Genomic DNA, 19,721 nt, shown 5'->3' with positions numbered 1-19,721 from the left:
AGTTGAAGCCATAGTGCCCAGAACCTGGAGACAATCCTAGGCCGTGGGGACCGTGAGAGATAACAGATGTTGGACTTGAGTGCACGGGCCTCAGGTAACAGAACTTTGCCCACACGAGTGTCAAAGCGTGCTCCTAAGAATTCAAGGACCTGATAGGGCTTGAGGTTGCTCTTTGAGAAATTGGACTATCCACCCGAGGGAGGTGATAACAGACAAGAACCGGATGACCTCTATCATGCACAGGTCCTCCAACTTTGCCCGAATGAGCCAGTTGTCTAGGTATAGGTGGACTAGGACTCCCTCCCACCAGAGGAAGGCCGCCACTATCACCATGACTCTTGGTAAGTGTGTGTGGTGCGGTGGCAAAACCGAATGGGAGTGCTCAAAACTGAAAATATCGTCCCAGGATGTTGAGATGAAGAAATCTCTGGTGTTCCTAGCAGATCAGGACGTGAAGGTATGCCTCTGTCAGGTCGAGAGAGAGGCGAGGAACTCCCCTGTACGAACCGTCGCTATGACCGCCCTCAGGGTCTCCATCTGCAAATGGGGAACCTTGAGGGCCTTGTTGACTCTCTTGAGGTCCAGGATAGGTCGAAAGGAGCAGTCCTTTTTGGGGACGACGAAGTAGATGGAATACTGGCCAGATCCCTGTTCCTGGAGGGGGACTGGGACTATGGCACTGAGCGCTTGAATCCTGTCGAGAATCTGGCACACCGCTGAGTGCTTCCGAGTTCCACAGGGTGAGATCCCGAGCAAACTAACGCATAGCCTCTTTCGATTACTTCGAGGACCCACTGATCCAAAGTAATTTTGGCTCATTCCTTGAGAAATAGGGACAGCCGACCACCTAAGTCTGGAACGGAGGAATGGGCCGGCCGTATCTCATTGTGAGGACTTTGTGGCGGTGCCTTGATGGGTACCTTCTCGGAAGGGCCGCCTGCCCTGAAAGGAGTGAGACCATGCTGGAGACCTAGTGGAGGTGTTTCGTTGAAAAGCTCCATGCGGCTTTTTGTACCTACGTTGCCCCTGGAAATGAGAGCACGACGGAAAAAAGGGATCTGGACTGCTTGGGGCGGACCTCCGGTGGCTTATGAAGCTTGTCACACAAGGATTTGATAAGCTGGTCCAGGTCCTCGCCAAAAAGTAACTTGCCCTTGAAGGTTAGCGTGCACAACTGTGATTTAGAAGAGGAGTCTGCAGCCCAGTCTGGCTGACACCGCTGAGACCATAGCTCTGGCTTGCACCCTGAGGAGATCATAGAGAGCATCAGCCCCATATACAATCACGCCTTCCAGCCTATCTGCCTGTTCCGCCTCTGCAGACAGGAGGTCCTGGGTGCTGAAGCCACCTGAGGCTTGCCCGCTGCATGAGACTGTGGAGATCGAACGCCGCCAGGCTGCAGGAATGAGGGGTTCCAACTCCTCCCTCTGGAACAGACTACCACCTGAGGGTCATCTCCCTCCAAAGAAGCCCGTTTCTCTTGCTCCTCATCCATGCCCCCCCCCCCTACCGGGGGGGGGGGGTGGGAAGGAGAGGCTCCTGCACCTGCAGCCGCACTGCCCGGCACGTCCGGAGCAGCAGACCCTCCTGAAACCACTGTGCCTTTTAACTTTGTGACCCTTAGAGATGCAGGAACATCGGTACACTTGGCTACCTTGGGGGGGTAGTCCCTGTGTAGGTCTGACTGGCAAGGCACCACCTTGCAGAAACCTGGAAGCCAAAAAGGCTTTGAGCCCCACGAGGCTTGGCTGTTGCAGACCCTGAAAAAGAGCTGCCCACCCTCCCTGGAAGGCACTCGAGCAAATCCCAGTCCTAGAAAGCCACACGGCCGATTCTCCACATGCTATACACCAGGATGGCCACGGCATGGTGGGGGGGGGGGGGGGGGGTGGGAAGCTTAAAAAAAAAAAAACAAACAAACCACACACACAAAGAAATCAGTGAAAAACATGGTGATTCAGGGGTCCTGGATTGCAGCTAACCAAAAAAGAAAAAATTAGGGTTTTTTTTAACACAGTGCTCAGATACACACAGGTGAAGGGAGGGACTGGACCACCAGTAATCACTTCCCCAGCTGCTTACCTTGCTGGAGCCTGCAATGAAAAGCGTGGGTAAGCTGTGCCTCTGATGGTTTTTTTTTTTTTTTTTAAAGAAACAAGCAGAGGAATGGAAGCCTTTCTGCTAAAAGACCTGAGGCAGGTGCGAAAAGGGGGAGTGACTGGACCACCAGTATCACCCCTTTAAGTCAGGCAAGTGGTCACCGGGAAGAGGGGTCCCAGGCTGAGTACTCAAGGGGAAAATCCCCCCTGGGACCCTATAAGAGCTGTGAGACAGAGCTGTCTCACATAGACAAGAAGTTTGATTTCCTTCAAATTCTTTTTTTTTTTTTTTTTTAAACATATAGAAATTATTCAATACTTGCTTGATCCTGGAAACAATCAGAAGGAGAAAGAAAGAAATCACCACAGTATGGAAAACAGAGAAAGCTAGGGAACCACAGGTTCAACCGCCTGCCTCTGTGGGAGACAGAGAAATACTGAAGGGACGCAGGGTGAGCACTGTCCTGATATAGGATATCCTTTCAGTTTTTCTCTGTCTCCCTCTGCTGGAAAGGAGGCTCAATCCACTGTCTGGACTGCTCTGGGTACGTACAGGGAACTATAAGTTACTATTTGCCAACCGGTTCTGAAGGAAGAGGGTAAACTATATCCTAAATAGAGAAAAACATCATAAGCCATTTTATCTGCTGCTTCATCTACAACTGCACTCGGCAGCTTTAAATAAAATTAAAAAAAAAAAATTAAAATCCTGCTCAAGGAAGAGGGAAAAAAAAACCAGACACAAACCTGATTTCTCTCCTTTCCCATGTGAGCTTTTATTGGCTATTTGAGTAACGTCTTTCCTGACCACATCCATTTGATAAGGGCCAATCTCAACTTGGCATTAAACCCAATTTTATTTGCTTAAACTACTACTATGAAGACCTTGATTGTTTTTTAAACTGTGACATAAGCCATCTCTCAGAAATAATCCATATATTTTATTTCAAAGCAGATTATATTCAGGTACTATGAGTATTTCCCTATCCCCAAAGGGCTTACAATCTAATTTTGTACCTGAGGTAATAGAGGGTAAAGTGACTTACCCAAAGTCATAAGGAGCGAAAGCAGGATATGAATGCTGGTTTCCCTGGGTTGTAGTCCACGGCTCTAACCACTAGGCTACTCCTCCACTTTTAAAGAGGGCTGCTCTCATTCTGTCTCTATGTGAAAAAAATGCTTAGTAAATAGGGCCCTAATTTACAGCTGAGGCAATGGAGGATGAAGTGACTTCAAGGCCACAATGCTAAGCCATGAAAGATTACTATTGCTATCTGTGTGTCCAACATTATATTACACTGTGAGGGTAGAATAATAAGGAATGGATATAAGCATGGCCTCCTAACAGCATCCAAGATCAGAATAAACTTGAAAAGTTGGGGGCAGGGGGACCTGCATGATATGTCCAGTGTGAATCAGTTCAACAACTGGAACAGAAAGTGATGTAGTCATACATCTCGTTGTTCATAACGCTTTAGGCTACTTTAGATCAGCCTTCCCTAGTTCCTAAAGCCTAACTCTTCAGAATGGATTTATATTGGAGAAGTTACTTACCTGATGATTTCGTTTTCCTTAGTGTAGACAGATGGACTCAGGACCAATGGGTATAGTGTACTCCTGATAGCAGATGGGAGACTGAGTCAGATTTCAAAGCTGACGTCAGCCTACATATATCCGTGCAGGAAGCTTAGCTCTTCAGTATTCTCCTCAAAAAGCAATCGTGGATATTTGTGTGCTTTAATAACTTAACTAGGACTGGTTCAACTGATTTCCAAGTCGGAGACTGCCAGTACACTCAACCGGATAACGCCAACACCCGGCAACTAGGGGTAATACCTGGCTTACCTATGCTTGTCTTGTTCGAGGTTTTTCCACCCGAGGCTCCCGGATTCTGGGGCAGCCGTGGGCGGGGTGCTGAGTCCCATCTGTCTACATTAAGGAAAAAGAAATTATCAGGTAAGTAAATTTCTCCATTTCCTAGCGTGTAGCCAGATGGACTCAGGACCAACAGGATGTACAAAAGCTACTCCCGAACAGGGAGTGAGGCTGCCCTTGCAAAGGTTGTGTCCTCCCGGGCCTGGACATCCAGACGGTAGAACCTGGAGAAGGTGTGTATGGAGGACCAAGTTGCCACCCGACAGATCTTGGCCGGCAGCATCTTGGTTTCTGCCCAGGACACTGCCTGGGCCCTTGTTGAATGGGCCTTGACTTGCAGAGGTGGGGGGCTTCCCTGCCTCTACATAGGCCGCCTTGATTACATCTTTGATCCAGCGGGCTATGGTTGCCCGCGAAGCCGCTTCCCCGTTTCTTCCCGCTGTGAAGGACGAATAGGTGGTCCGTCTTTCGCACAGATCTGATCTTTCCAGGTATCGGACTAGGAGTCTGCCGACGTTTAGATGGCGAAGAAGGCGCGAGTCTGAGTCCTTATGTTAGTCTGGAGATGGCAGCGAGATGTTTTGGTTTAGATGAAATTGAGAAACCACCTTCAGTAGAAAGGAGGGGACAGTGTGTAGCTGTATGGCTCCCGACAGGATAGCGCTTGAAGCTCAGATACGATGGGCTGAACATATTGCCACTAGGAATGCAGTCTTCAAGGTCAGGAGACTTAGTGACAGGCTGCGTATTGGTCTGAAGAAAGTTCGCTAGAAGTCTAGTACTAGATTGAGATTCTATAGGGGCACCAGCCACTTTAATGGTGGTCGGATTTGTTTGACCCCTCTCAGGAAAAGGGAAACATCTGGATGGGTTGATAAACTGATGCCGTCCACTTTGGCTCTGAAGCAGGCTAGCGCGGCCACCTGAACCTTGAGGGAGTTGAGAGACAACCCCTTCAAGCCGTCCTGCAGAAATTCCAGGATGGGAATTTTGACTGTCAGCGGAAGGATCTAGCGGTCCTCACATCAGGCTTCGAATAGTCTCCATATTCGTATGTAAGCTAGGGATGTGGAGAACTTGTGTGCTCAGAGCAAGGTGTCAATCATTGCCTTAGAATATCCACTTTTCTTCGGGCGAGTCCTCTCAAGGGCCAGACCGTAAGAGAGAATAGAGTCAGGTCTTTGCCGGAGAAGGTCCCTGTGTGGAGGTAGGCACAGAGGGTTCCCCGCAAGAAGTCTTTGCATATCTGCGTAACATGGCCTTCTTGGCCAGTCCGGGGCCACTAGAAGTACTAGTCCCCTGTGGGGTTCTCTTGCGGATGATCCTGCCCAGTAGTGGCCATGGGGGAAAAAGCGTATAGCAGGTCTTCCTGTGGCCAGGTCTGGATGAGAGCATCGATTCCCCGGGATTGCGGGTCTCGCCTGCGGCTGAAGAACTTGGGCATTGGGTCGGGTTGCCAGTAGATCCATGGCTGGGGTTCCCCAGCAATTTACTATCAGCTGGAAGGCTGTGGTCGACAGTGTCCATTCCCCCTGGGTCTAGGCTCTCTGCTGAGGTAGTCTGCAGAGACGTTGTCTTTTCCCATGATGTGGGAGGCTGAGATCCCTTGCAGGTTTGTTTCTGCCCACTCCATGAGGGGGTCTACCTCCAGGGACACCTGTTGGCTCCTGGTTCCTCCCTGGCGGTTGATGTAGGCAACTGTTGTGGCGTTGTCCGACATGACTGACCGATTCGCCCCGGAATTTGTGGCCAAATCGTAGACAGGCTAGTCTGACTGCTCGGGCTTCCAGCCGGTTTATGTTCCATCCCGCCTCTTCCTTGTCCCATTGTCCCTGGGCCATCAGTTCCTGAAAGTGGGCTCCCCACCCTCGCAGGCTTGCATCCGTGGTGAGAAAGATCCAGTTCGGTGGGGATAGTTTTACTCCCTTGCTCAGATGGTCTATCTGTAGCCACCATTGGAGCTGGGTCCGAACCTCTGCTGGTAGCTGGAGGTGAATGGAGTAGTTCTGGGACGTCGGGTTCTATCATGACAATAGGGAACGTTGTAGTGGGCGCATGTGGGCCCTTGCCCATGGAATGACTTCCAGGGTTGATGTCATGAGACCGAGAACTTTGAGGTAGTCCCATACCTTTGGGCGAACATAATTCAGTTTTCGCAGCTGACCCATCAGTTTCCTTCTCCTTGTGAGGGGGGGGGGGGGGGGGGGGAAGGACAACCTTGTCTTGCTTGGTGTCGAACCAGACTCCCAGGTACTCTAGCAATAGGGAGGGCTGCAGGCAGTTCTTGGCTGTGTTGATGACCCACCTGAGATTCTGCAGCAGATTCTTGACTCTGGTGGTCACCTGGTGACTTTCCTCTGGAGATTTTGCCCTGATCAGCCAATCGTCCAGGTAAGGATGTATGAGGATTCCTTCTTTCCTCAGTGTTGCCGCCACTACCACCATGATTTTGGTGAAGGTCCGAGGGATGGTAGCTAGTTCGAAGGGTAGCGCCCAGAACTGGTAATGATGGTCCATTATCGCAAAGCATAAGAAGCGCTGATGGTCGTGATGGACCGGGATGTGGAGATAGGCTTCGGATAGATCCAGTGAAGTCAGGAATTCTCCCGGCTGTACTGCCCTTGTGACTGAGCGTAGGGTTTCCATGTGGAAGTGTGGTACCGATTGACGGTCTTGAGGTCCAGGATGGGCCGGAACGTTCCTTCCTTCTTGGGAACAATAAAATAGATTGAATAGTGACCAGTATTTTGTTGGTGCGTGAGCACCGGGGTTATCGTCTTCAGGTTGAGTAGTTTTGTCAGTGTGGTTTCCACTGCCTTCCTCTTGGTGAGGGAGTGGCACGTGATCTCACAAATTTGTCTGGGGGATGCTGTGGCAGTCCAGATAGTATCCCTCTCGAATGATGGTTAAGACCCACTTGTCAGACGTTCTCTCGACCCATCTTTGGTAGAAGAGAGTAAGTCTGCCCCCTATGACTTCTTCCTGTGGATGGGTCTGCTGATTCTCATTGTGGGGTGCGGCGAGAGCCTGTACCCGAATCTGCTCCCCTCTTGTTGTGTCTGTTCCGAAAGGACTGGGGCCTTCTTGCGGGGCAAGGTGCTTGGTAGTATGTGTTCTTGTACGGTCTAAAGCGTTGGGCTCTTCTGTCCTTGATTCTTTGGGGGGGGGGGGGGGGGGGGAGCACCGGTTTCTTTTGTTCCTGACCTCTGGTAGACAAGGTACTGGAGATTCGCCCCATTTGTTGGCTAACTTCTCCAATTCGCTTCCGAACAAGAGGGATCCTTTAAAAAGCATTCTCGTGAGGTTCGCTTTGGATGTCACGTCGGCTGACCAATTTTGGAGCCATAGTTGTCTTCTGGCTGCCACTATGGAGGAGACGCCCCTGGCTGAGGTGCACACTAGGTCTGAGGTCACATCAGTGAGGAAGGATATCGCCGGTTCCAATGTTTCACTGGACGTGGTTGAGTCTCTGGAGAGGAGCAAGCAGGCACGTGTTACTACGGCGCAGCAGGAAGTGATCTGCAGGGTCATTGCTGCTACAAAGAACTGTTTAAAGATGGCTTCCTGACATTTGTCCTGGGCATCCTTGAGTGCTGCTCCTCCTTTGACTGGGATGGTCATGCGTTTTGAGATTGCGCGGACCATGGCATTTACTTTTTGGAACCGTAGGAGTTCCTTGGCCATGGTTTCCAGAGGGTATAGGGCTTCTAAGACCCATCCTCCTTTGAAGCTGGCCTCCGGGGCATTCCATGTCAATTAGTTGATGTACAGCCTGCAACATTGGGAAATAGCTTGAGGCCTGACAGAGGAACACCAAAACAGGGTTCGTCTTTGGCTCTGCTGTGGTACCCGTGCCTGGAATGGCCAGAGTCTTCAGGGTCAGAGACACGACAGCTGGTAACTCGTCTTTGGAGAAGAATCGCAGCATGGTTCCATCCCTGGAGGGATTTCCCCTTCCTCCAGGGAGTCAGTCAGTCTCATCCCCCGAGGTGTCTGTATCCCCTGTAGGGAGGCTCTTTCTTAGGTGGGGCACATCAAGAAGTGCTTGGAAGGTCTTATGCTTCTGGTGGGGACTGGGGCTGTGTCGCAGGTGGCACCAATTGCGCCTGGACAGAGGTTTGCAGCCCTTTGAAGAATTCCACCCAGGAAAAGGTCCCTGGGTCCATATTGAATCCAGGCAGGGTTATGGTGGAGGCCCCCCCCCCCCCCCGAGGTGCCTTCCTGTGTAGGCGCCGAGTCGGAGATACAGAGGTCCGGGGTATTATCATTAGTGGATCCAGATCCCTCTACTGGCTGTGGGGGGCGTTGCTTAGGTTCCCCCTGAGCCTCTTTGCAAGGCTGGCATAAAGCAGAGGCCACTTCAGGTTGCGCAGCTCTCAGGTGGCAGGCTGGGCAGAGGGCTTGTCCCTTGGCCGGCGGTGCCATGATTTGTGCTAATGGAGTGACTCAAAACTCATCTGTGCGCATTGGTATGCACACCGGGAGGCTTAGTTGTGCGCTCCGGGTGCGCCGACGATGTGTGTGCGGGATGCGCAAGATGTACGCTCAGGCAACTACTTTGCGTGCATGGCACAAATGTACGCGCCACTGTGAGCACAAGTCTATTGTGCGCACGGTTCAGTTGAGCAGGCAATATGGCAATCAAGGGGGGAAAATGGCACCAACAACCACACGGGCAAGATGGCGACCCCTGAAGATAACCTGGATTAAATAACTAAATAATGAAGTTAGTGGAACAGTTTTGCACAAGAGAAGGAATGTGTATTTGTTTTTAACAGGCTTTGCATGAGAGACGCGAGCAGTTTGTGTGCAGCCAGCTCAAGGCCTAGCATACCAAGATAACGGTACTTTTACATCATTAGTTTAGGTAAAAGGTTTAGTCCAAATAAGGAAGTCATCCCAAAACAAAAAACAGACACTGTTAGCAAAATCTGTATATAAGAATGTAACGTGTAACTTGAAAACTGAGAAGGCTTTGAAGCGTGACTGTTAAGACGCTACAAGTCACTTTCCTGAATTCTTCTTCTGGCTTTCCTTTGCTTACTATAATAAAGAGTATTATTGAAATATATAAAAAAACAAACTGAGTGTTTTCTATAACAAACCAGCCTGCGCAGCGAAACCTCAGTTAGTAAATTGGGAACTTCTTGAGAGATAAGAAAGGTAACTAGTAAAGTCCCTGCCCTGCTGGTAAGGCAGGTAATAACTAGATAGTCGCAGAGACAGCTGCCCTCGGGACTATAAACACCCCCCCCCCCCCCGGAAGGTCTCCATGTGTGGACCCTCATGCCAGATCAGGGTCTAGCCCAGATGGGGCTGCTCAACCTGATTACACAGACTCCGGAAGGGACGATCTGTGCGGCTATTCGAGCCTCGGAGACCGAAGAGGTTTCTACCTTACCTGGTCTCAGCGTTTCCCGGTCTTGTGCCGGGCGGTTTCCGGCTGCAAGGGGAGAGGGAATTACCTTTCACCTCCGTGCTCGATTCAACACCTGCTGCCTCTCAGCTGCCCTGGGGGCTAAGTCCATGCCGGGAGCCGGCTACCGGACCAAGGCTTGCCTCTGGGGGAGCTCTGAAATCACCTCAGGAATTCTCGACTGGGGGTGGGACCCTTAGGTATCACTGCAGGAGAGCGGGGCTTGTCTTCTAGAGGTAAGTTTTCTTTCTTTGGTTTAAAATTTTGAACATTATTCTAGTGTGTGTAGTGTCCCTATCTGCTTAGGAGACTGAGAAATACCAACGAGCTGAGCTTCCTGCATGGGTATATGTAGGCTGACGTCAGCTTTGAAATCTGACTCCATCTTCCATCTGCTATCAGGAGTACACTATACCCATTGGTCCAGAGTCCATCTGGCTACATGCTAGGAAAACAATATATAGTTATATCCTATAAACATATTATACTGACTAGATCTTCCACATCTGATTGTTTTCGTTTCATGTCTCCATTTCACTTCTTCTATTTACTCAACTTCTCCTTTTTAAATTCACATTTCACCTGACTGTCTACTGGAGATTTTTTGACATGTTCCTAGCACTCCCTCTCCACCCCTGTGAAAGCACAGCTAGAAAAGTTTCATAAGAACATACATTTCCATGCTGGGTCAGACCAAGGGTCCATCAAGCCCAGCATCCTGTTTCCAAAAGAGGCCAAACCAGGCCACAAGAACCTGGCAATTACCCAAACATTAAGAAGAGCCCATGCTACTGATGCAATTAATAGCTGTGGCTATTCCCTAATTAAGCTTGATTAGACATTAAATTTTATATACTGTCACTAGGGATCCATTGTAACGGTTCACAACAAAATAAAATATGCAGCTAAATATAACATACAAAATTAATAAACCTAAAATACATTAAACCTAAAAACATTTTAAAACCTAAAATACACTATTACAGCTAAACTACATCATAACAAACTAAGGCCTGGATTTATCAAAATGCGGTAAGTACCGCATGCGATAGCAAAAGGGGCGTGTTTTATGCTAATGTAGCATTTATTGCAATTTGCACTAATTACCTGTGCGAAGAGCTCAGTAACTCGAGGTGGGGTTAAGGTAAGAGTGTAGGGGGTTAGGGGCCACTTTGACATTCTACGTGACACCTACGAACAGAACAGTGGTCTCTTGTGAAGATTTGCTGGCCTTCGGAGTGAGGAAACTCACTCCAAGATGAGATTTGGGCAAGGTTCTCTCAACCTAGCTTGATGTTTGTGTCACGTAGAATGTCAAAGTGGCCCCTAACCCCCTACACTCTTACCTAATCCACACCTCGAGTTACTAGGTGGGCCTATCATAGGGATACAAATACCTGCCTATGGGACATGCTATTATGGCCAGGCGCGCGCTCTCTCTCCCCCCCTCCCTCCCCCGGGGGCTCTGGAGCCTTCAAATAAGCCTTACGGGACACATCGCAAATGGTGATAAAACCTTACCGCATGGTCATGGCCGCTATCGCACTGCCTAACGCATTTCAAAGAGGTGTAGTTAAAATCTGCATTATGGCTGTGCGATAGCTCTTCGCAGAGAGGCTAACCCAGCCCACTTTCCGCCCCTAACTCCTCCCATTTTTGGAATTTGCATCACACCATACGATATGGTGCAATCGCATGCGGTAAACACGTTTTCACATGCGAAAACGCCTTACCGCATTTTGAAAAATGACCCCCTAAAACACATCCTAAATAATCGTATTTCCTGGAGTAGTACTTAAAATCTAATAGTAATTAAATCAAATCAAAAATGGGAAGAAGAATAAAACTAGCTAAGACAGTTCACAACATCAACATCAAGTGATAAGAACTATAAGTAAAACATTGGTCATTAATCAAGTAAATCTGAACACTTGATTAATAGCAGTTAATGGACTTCTCCTCCAAGAACTTATCCAAACCTTTTTTGAACCCAGCTACATTAACTACATCCTCTAGCAACAAATTCCAGAGCTTAATTGTGCACTGAGTGAAAAATAATTCTCCCATTAGTCTTAAATGTGCTACTTGCTAACTTCATGGAATGTCCCCTAGTCCTTCTGTTATTCAAAAGTGTAAATAACAGATTCACATCTACTCGTTCAAGACCTCTATCATATCCCCCCTCAGCCGTCTCTTCTCCAAGCTGAACAGCCCTAACCTCTTCAGCCTTTCCTCATTGGAGAGCTGTTCCATCCCCTTTATCATTTTGGTTGCCCTTCTCTGTACCTTCTCCATCGCAACTATATCGTTTTTTAGATGCGGCGACCTATCCCGATTTTGGAATCAACACCACATTAAAAAGAACTTTTATAATCACAAAGCATACTTTAACATGAGACTAAATTGAATGGTTCACGTATAACTATTTTAGTAGCAACGTGCCACTCTTATGCCTGAAACAGCTTTCAAGGAATCCCCTCCTGATTTTAAAGAAACTAGTAGCCAGAGTGCAGGGATGAAAACAGCAGGACAAAGCCAAACAAAACAGGCCACACTCCAGAAATTTAAGCACATATTGAATGCCACATCCTATCGTACACTTTCGAGTATAAAGAAAAAAGGAAACTGATCGCTAAATAACTATTTACTAATACAACAGAAAACCGAACGTGGACAGTAAACATAGAAACCCGGGATCATGCTGCTTAATTCTACAGCATCCACCCTGATTTTTAAGGCTGCGTTCGAGATATAAAAATTTCCAGATCCCTGCACCTCTCACCTAAGCAGACAGCACCAAGAGCCGCTAGCACTAAAAGCGAACCGCACCCGGGAACCTTCATTCTCCAGCACGCGACCACTCAATCACATGACTCTACTCACTAACTACTCACGTGATTTGTAGCGCAGCTACTTCCCGTCAAAGAAGCTGATTGGTTGCGGGGGGAAGCTGGGAGGAAGAAGTGGAATTTGGCCCATCCAGAGGCTTGCAACGCACACCAATACGCTCGTGCAGATCACGTGACCTAGATGCCATAGTAACTGGGGGCCTTCCACGCGCCTAGCTGTACGCTGTGGCTTCTTTCTTCTTTCTCCCGCGCTGCCTTCACCGAGGGAAAGGTGGCTGGTTCGTCTCATCCTTCCCCGCTTCCGCCAAGATGGCGGTGCCGGGCAGCGGCTGCGTGCGTGTCCGCCTCTTCTTTGACTACCCGCCGCCGGGTACTCCGGGGTGCTGCATGTGCTGGCTGCTCGTAGATGCTAAGAAGTGTAGGGTGGTTACTGACCTTACCAGTGTCATCCGCCTGAAGTTCGGCTTTAGTGAGAGAACCCTGCTGAGCCTCTTCGTGGACGATTGTTTGTTGCCCCCCAATGAGAGTATAATGGTGGTGAGGGATAATGACTGTATCAGGTACATATACGCCATTCAAAGAGGGTATAATGGTTGTGAGGGATAAGGACCATATCAGACTGTGATACTCTTGCAAGGGCTTTCAGTGATTTTCCTGGAGGCTCAATTAGGTTAGGTGGGTTCCTCAGATGATGAATGTGGAGGAAACTTCCAGTGAGTCTACAGCAGGGCCGTTGCAAGAATATTTGGTACCCTAGATGAGCCTTCGGGTCATGCACCTCCTTCCTCAAATTAACCTATTAGCGGCAATGGTTTCAACACAGTGCACCCAACTTTGGCAACCCTGGCTCTGGCACAGCACCCCTCTCGGCCTCAGACTGGCAAGATTTGGCTGCCTCCCAAATTCTTGTGCTCTAGGCAACTGTCTAGTTTTGCCTATTGAAAGCACCAGCCCTGAATACAAGGAGTCTGAAGTGGAATTTCTCAACTCTTCTTTTTTTAATCTAAATCTGGTGCTATTAAAAAAAAAAAAAAAAAAAGTCCAGCATTGAAACAGCAGAAAAGCATGTCAAAATGGCCTCAATACCTTGATCAAGAATTTGTTTTTACTGTTTGGTGTTGCCTGTTGAGCATAAGTGAGTTAGGTAGATGAGACAAACATTGATTTTAAACACTAGTGCACACTAATAATAGCAAGTAATTTTATTTATGTAGTCTTAACGCAAGTAGGATCCCACTCTACAGCGTGTTGGAAGGGTACGTACAGGGTTGAATGGCCTGGCAACCAGATTCTGACTTCTAGACTGCATTATTCAATTGCAAGTAGGTAAACATGCACAAGATAGATGCAGTATGTAGGTAAGATGCCACAGAGAGACTGGTAGATAAGACTAAGATAGAACCAAAGACTAGATGGGGGACAGGTAGTCGAACACAAGAATTATATTAGAGAAATTGAATCCCTAATGAAAAGCCATCTCTAATGGGAATATTCCTTGGGTGATGGTGGTTATTATAGATGGCAACATCTTAAATACCCTTGAAGATATGCCTCATCCCATCATTGTGAATCAAGTCTGTTAGTTTCTAATGTCTCCTGTTCACTATCCCGAAATTTTGTCCTTTCCTCCCTATCTGTGTATGTTAGGTTCCACAACTTGTAATTTTGCTTGTTCACACAGAGGACTACACATTGAAAAAAAGTGTGCCATTTTATTGCAAACACTTTCAGAATAGCATATGGCAAGAAACTATTTTTACCATGTAGGAAATTGAAACACTTATTTTTCAACATTTTAAGCAGCTCACTGGTCCCATGACTTGAGGATCACAATTTCTAGATCCTTTTGATAGGAGTCCAGGTTCTTTAATTTTAATAGGAAAGTAAAAAAAAAATTTAGACACATGGATGTTTGGGGCATGGTGGTAGCTTAAGAACCTCAAGGTCTTGTGGGATGGATGAAGACAGAAATCCAGTAGATACTTTGCAATCAGTAGTTAAATTCTGGTCCTTTTCTTTTTTCAACAGAGTTAAATTGGAAGACATGAAACCAGATAGCAGTATTTTGGACACCTTTAATGATTCATCAAGGAAATCTAGAAAAAGACAGAGACAAAAGTCTGAAGATGAGGAGCCTGTAGGTGAACGATGTAAACAGAAGAAGAAGATAAAGCAGAGGTCCGAAATGTCACCCTCCCAACTGAAATCTGTAAATGACCGTAAAACACTGAAGAAAAGAAGAAAAAGAGAGAGAAATGCAGAAACTACCACTGCCAAAGAAGATGAGAGCAGCTGTGAGCAAATTAAAAAAATTAAGCGGAAATCAGAGAAGGAAATGGACACCATTTTAAAAAACAAAAGGATGAAAGCAGATGATGATTTTGAAGGAAAAATGACTGTAGAACCAGTCAGGAAGAATGTTCCTTTGAGTCTAACTAAAGGGAATAGTGAAAAGAGAGGTTTTTCTGAAAGCAGGAAGCAAACGGCAAAGAGTGATTCCTCTGAAACATTGTCAGATAGTGACCAAATTAAATCCTCACAGAAGGCGATCAAAAAGAAAGATACATTATGTCCTAATTCCAGTCTTGCTGCTGCTAAAATATTTGTGACTTCTAGCACTGGAAAGATAGCCAGGTCTTTGTCCAGTAGAAAGACTGAAAATACCTCCTCAGGCTCTGATTCTAGTACAGAGGATGACAGCAGCACAGCAAAGAAAAAATGTGTATCAGCTAATAAACACTCACCGGTGACAAACATTCTGACACAGCCACAAGGGAAAGAAAACCCATCAAGATCTATGGACTCTGACAGCTCTCATTCTGAATCTTTACTTATCAACAGCCAGAAACCAGTCGTGCCAAATCCTGCAACAGGGTTGGATCAAAGCTTGGTGGGAAATGGTGAACCACAGTTTACAAATAACGTGCAGGGACCAGCCCCAAAACCACAAGGATATGGGAGGGGTGTGGGTCGTGGGAGAGGACAGAGTATATTTCCCTGGAGAGGTCCCAGAGGCTATGGAGACCGAAGAGGGATGAGGGGAAGAGGAAGGGGGGAAACAAATCATTTATTCTTTGACTATAAGAGTGAAAGTCAGAAGCTCCAGCAGATTAATGAAGTTCTAACCAACAGCTCTGTTGTAATCCAGGTGAGTTTTTCTTCTATTATGGGCTATGTAAGTCAGATGTTTGGCTAGAAAGTCAGTAGTCACAATATGCCAAAGTATCTGCAGCATTCGGCGTGGATAGGCAGACCACATGGACCTTGTGACCATTACTAATGGGTAACCTGCAAGGAGTAGTGCTTACAACCCTAAACTTTGGGCACTATGTTGGAAATATAAACAAACAGTAGTGGCATGACTGCTTTGGACTTCCAAAAAGGTATTTGGGTAACCTGCATGGGCGGTGATTACAACCCTAATGAATGATACAACAACATTGGGCTTCCAGGAAAGCTAGATGAATACGGAAGTGTAATTATTACAAAACTTAATAGAAGACATGGAAGAGGCCTTGATGTTGGATTAAGTCTTGGTCTTGTAAGAATCAAAATTAAAGATGCGAGCACTTGGTGAAGTACAGCACTTATAACAGATTTTGGCCATGCTTGGGATGGCTATGGAGAGCGGTGGTGGGAAGAGGGTTGAAAGCTCAAGTAAAAGACAAGATAGTAACAGAGGGGTTTGGTCTTGGATTAAATATAGGCATTTATATTCCTATCTACCCAAAGTGGAAGACCTTAACTGGCAAAAATGGATGGGCCAATTTGGTCTTTATCTGCTGTTATCTCCTATGTTACTATCTGCTGTCATATTATGATTATATGAATGTAAAATTTAAAAAGCTGCCCAATAGGTCCAAGAAGAAAGGGTTATACGCCAAAGATTAAATTGGATATAAGAAACCAGGCCCTCCCCCCCTCCCAAAGAGGTGTATTAATGAAATTTAATCTAGACTGAAAATCTTTTGTTTCTTTATATTCTCCTTTCAGCATTTCATAGTGGATTACGTTTATGGTACTGTAGGTATTTCCCTGTCCCCAGAAGGCTTACAATCTTTGGGCCTGATTTACTAAGGCTTTTCTTCCATTCTATATCTATGGGGAGGGGTGGATTCTTAGTAAATAGGGCCCTAAGTTTGAACCTGAGACAATGGAGGGTGAAGTGAATTGCCCCAAGGTCACAAGGAACAGAGGATTTGAACCCTGGCTTCTCTGGTTCACAGCCTGCTGCTCCAACCATTACTCCTGGGGGAATTCTGCGCTACTGTGGAATGCAGAATTTGCGCAGAATTCCCCATCTGCGCAGAATTGCCAAATTCTCTGCAGAAAATAGCAGAGGAGACCCTGGCATGCTGCGAACGGAGCGCGTCCCGCGTCACATGCTCCGTTCGTGGTGAAGATGAAGGCCCGGCGCGCTGTTTGCGGCGAAAAAGGAAGGCCCCCGTGTGCTGCGGGACGTGCTCCGTTCGCGGCAAAGATGAAAGCCCGGCGTGCCGTTCGCGGCACACGGGGGCCTTCCCTTTTCGCCACGAACGGCGCGCCGGGCCTTCGTCTTCGCCGCGAACGGAGCGCGTCCCATGGCATTCCAGTGACAGAGAATGTGTGTCGGGGAGGGTGAGAGAGAGCATGGGGGGGATGCCAGTGAGAGAGAATGTGTGTGTGAGAGAGGGGAGAGTGACAGAGAGCATGGTTGGTAAGAGGGGGGGTGGGGAGGGTGAGAGAGCAGGAGGGTGTGAGAGCATTGGAGGTAAGAGAGGGGATGGGGAGTGTGTGAAAGAGGGTGGGGGGGATGCTTGAGTGTGGGTTTCAGAGAGAGGGAGCCTATATGAGGGGAGGGGGATGCCGGTGAGAGAGAGAATGTTGTATGAGGGAGGAGAGGGGGTGTGGGAAGGGTGAGAGACAGCTTGGTTGGTAAGAGGGGGAGTGGGGGGGGATGCTTGAGTGTGGGTTTCAGAGAGAGGGAGCCTATATGAGGAGATTGTGAAGGAGTGTGTATGTGTGTGAGAGATTGGGAGCTTGTGTATGACAAAGGGGTCGTGTGTATGTGAGGGTGCTAGCCTCTGTGAAGGGATTGTGTATGTGAGGGACAGAGCCTGTGTGAAGGGGTGCGTGAGAGAGAGACATAGGTAGCCTGTGTGAGGATGTATGTGTGAAAGAGAAATGGAGCTTGTGTGGGTGTGTATGTAAGAGAGAGGGCCCTGTATGAGGGGATGTGTGTGTGCGAGAGAGTGAGGGAGCCTGTATGAGGGTGTGTGTATGTGGAAGGGACACTTACAGTGAATTTCTAAGGAAATTCTGCACAAAATATTTAAAATTCTGCATCTTTAAGTAATAACTTTTTTCCGTAATAATTTAAAATGTAATTACTTAACACAATTTACATGACAATCTTTATTTTGACCAATATAAAGTTTGCAGAATTTTCAGTTTTTGTGTGCAGAATTCCCCCAGGAGTAAACTATGAGTTCCAAACAGGAGCCTTCCTCAGAATTATAATAAATGACATCATCATAATTAACTTTGAAGATCTGCTCCTTCCCTTCATGAAGAAAGCTCACAAATTGACAAGTTATCACCACATGGACAAAGTTATTTCATATAAAATTTAATAAATTGCCTCAAATGGAAAAATAAAGTTGCTATAGAGCAGTTCAAAAGTGCTCAGTAAGCAAAAGTCATAATAAAATATGAGGAAATTGTCAACAGATTTTAATTGTTCAGTGCCATGGATTGAACAGCATCATATTCCTAAGGCTGGCAACATAAGGATGTATCTTTAGGTTGCCATACTCAAGAAAAACCTTCCCAAAATGGTTTCCAAATGGGTAACATATGTAAACGACTGGAACTGACAAATTTTTCTGTTTATACCACAATATTATTGGATTGTTTCTGTACAATCTCAGATTGTGAGCCACCTGTTGGGAAATAAAAGTCAGGGTTTTGAATCTTCATCTGAGATTAAACTTTTCTGGCCTAATTCTAGTTCTTTGAAGCACATATAGGAATACACCGCTTCCATGCAAAGTACTTGCTGGAATAGCTCCTGCCCATTCTATTACTATTACTAAGCATTTATTTAGCACTGCAAGTTGTATATAGTGCTGTACAGATATATACAAGAGATACTCCTGGGGGAATTCTGTGCAGAAAAATTTAAAATTCTGCAGACTTTATATTGGTCAAAATAACACAATTTACATGACAATCTTTAAGTAATTACATTTTAAATTAATACAGGAAAAAGTTATTACTTAAAGATGCAGAATTTTAAACATTTTGTGCAGAATTTCCTTAGAAATTCACTGTAAGAGTGCCCCTTCCACTCACTCTCCCTACACCCCTGGCCACTTTGCCCTCTCAGGCCCCAACTCCTCCACCTGCCAGTATCTCTCCCATCCACCTCTAGGCTCAACCCCTTCCACTCTATCGCCAGTCCCAGAGTTTGACCCTTTCTCAGTACTGCCGCTCACACAGGCGCTCTCTCTGTCCCTCCCTCTCTCACACACATGCTCCCTCTCTAATACACATACACACACCCTTATGCAGGCTCCTTCACTCGCACACACACACATCCCCTCAAACAGGGTCCCTCTCTCTTGCATACACACCCACACAAGCTCCCTTTCTCTCTCACGCATACACCCTCACACAGGCTACCTCTGTCTCTCTTTCTCACATACCCCTTCACACAGGCTCTCTCTCACATAAACACAATCCCTTCACACAGGCTAGCACCCTCACATACACACGATCCCTTTTTCATACGCACCAGTTCCCAATCTCTCACACACATACTCCTTCACAATCTCCTCATATAGGCTCCCTCTCTCTCTGGCATCCCCCCTGCTCTCTCACACCCTCCTGCTCAACCCCTGCTCTCTCTCTCTCCCCCCTCCTTCCTGCTCTCACACCCTGTCCTCCTCCCCCTCCCTTGCCCCTCTCTCATCCCCCTCTCTCACCCCCCACACACCTCTCTACACACGCTCACTCTCACCGGGGTCTTCATCTTCGCCGTGAGCGGAGTGCGTCCCGTGGCACACTGGGGTCTTCATCTTCACTGTGAATGGCGCACTCCATCCTCAATATGCTGGGACCTTCATCCTCACCATGAATGGCGCCTGCAGAATGCCAGGGTTTCCTCTGCCATTTTCTGTGCAGAATTTGGCATTTCTGTATAGGAGGGAATTCTGCGCTCCACGGTAGCGCAGAATTCCCCCAGGACTAAAGAGACAGTCCTGCTCTTAAGAGCCTACAGATGGACATTGAGGACAAGGTGTTTTTTTTTTTTATCATTTCCATATCCATTACTTTTTTTTTTAAATTTGAAGTTTATTGCGACAAAGCATCAAGAAATACAACATAATCAAGACAGGCCATCTTGTCACATAACCTTATCCCATTAAAACATCTCCCTTTAAAAGACCCTTTACTGTGCAAAAATAATTAGCCCCCTGGAAAACCAGTGCTAAATCAGAA

At 47.1% G+C, this 19,721-nt stretch overlaps 2 protein-coding genes across 4 annotated transcripts in view; one reads left to right on the top strand and one right to left on the bottom strand.

Annotated features, from left to right (window-relative positions):
- SCPEP1 (serine carboxypeptidase 1) overlaps positions 1 to 12,273 on the bottom strand; it is a 29,727-nt gene extending 17,454 nt beyond the window's left edge. Inside the window, exons 1-2 of one of the 3 annotated variants that reach the window (XM_029600703.1) lie at positions 12,173 to 12,235; positions 3,146 to 3,262 (exon numbers count right to left, since the gene is read on the bottom strand). In XM_029600703.1, the coding sequence (XP_029456563.1) occupies positions 3,146 to 3,155 (10 nt within the window). In that variant the 5' untranslated portion in view covers positions 3,156 to 3,262; positions 12,173 to 12,235. Of the gene's footprint in view, positions 1 to 3,145; positions 3,263 to 12,172 lie in introns of all 3 variants that reach the window. The other 2 variants (XM_029600701.1, XM_029600700.1) reach the window with 2 other exon arrangements.
- Positions 12,274 to 12,318: 45 nt separating this feature from the next.
- Positions 12,319 to 19,721, top strand: part of COIL (coilin) — a 53,266-nt gene continuing 45,863 nt past the window's right edge. The window contains exons 1-2 of the mRNA XM_029600699.1: positions 12,319 to 12,799; positions 14,268 to 15,387. Coding sequence (XP_029456559.1) covers positions 12,549 to 12,799; positions 14,268 to 15,387 — 1,371 coding nt within the window. The 5' untranslated portion in view covers positions 12,319 to 12,548. The remainder of the gene's footprint in view (positions 12,800 to 14,267; positions 15,388 to 19,721) is intronic.

Source organism: Rhinatrema bivittatum, chromosome 4 (assembly GCF_901001135.1).
Source record: "Rhinatrema bivittatum chromosome 4, aRhiBiv1.1, whole genome shotgun sequence".
NCBI classification, from domain to species: Eukaryota; Metazoa; Chordata; class Amphibia; order Gymnophiona; family Rhinatrematidae; genus Rhinatrema; species Rhinatrema bivittatum.
The sequence above is the reverse complement of the archived record's forward strand: the minus strand, read 5'-3'. Positions and strand labels throughout refer to the sequence as shown.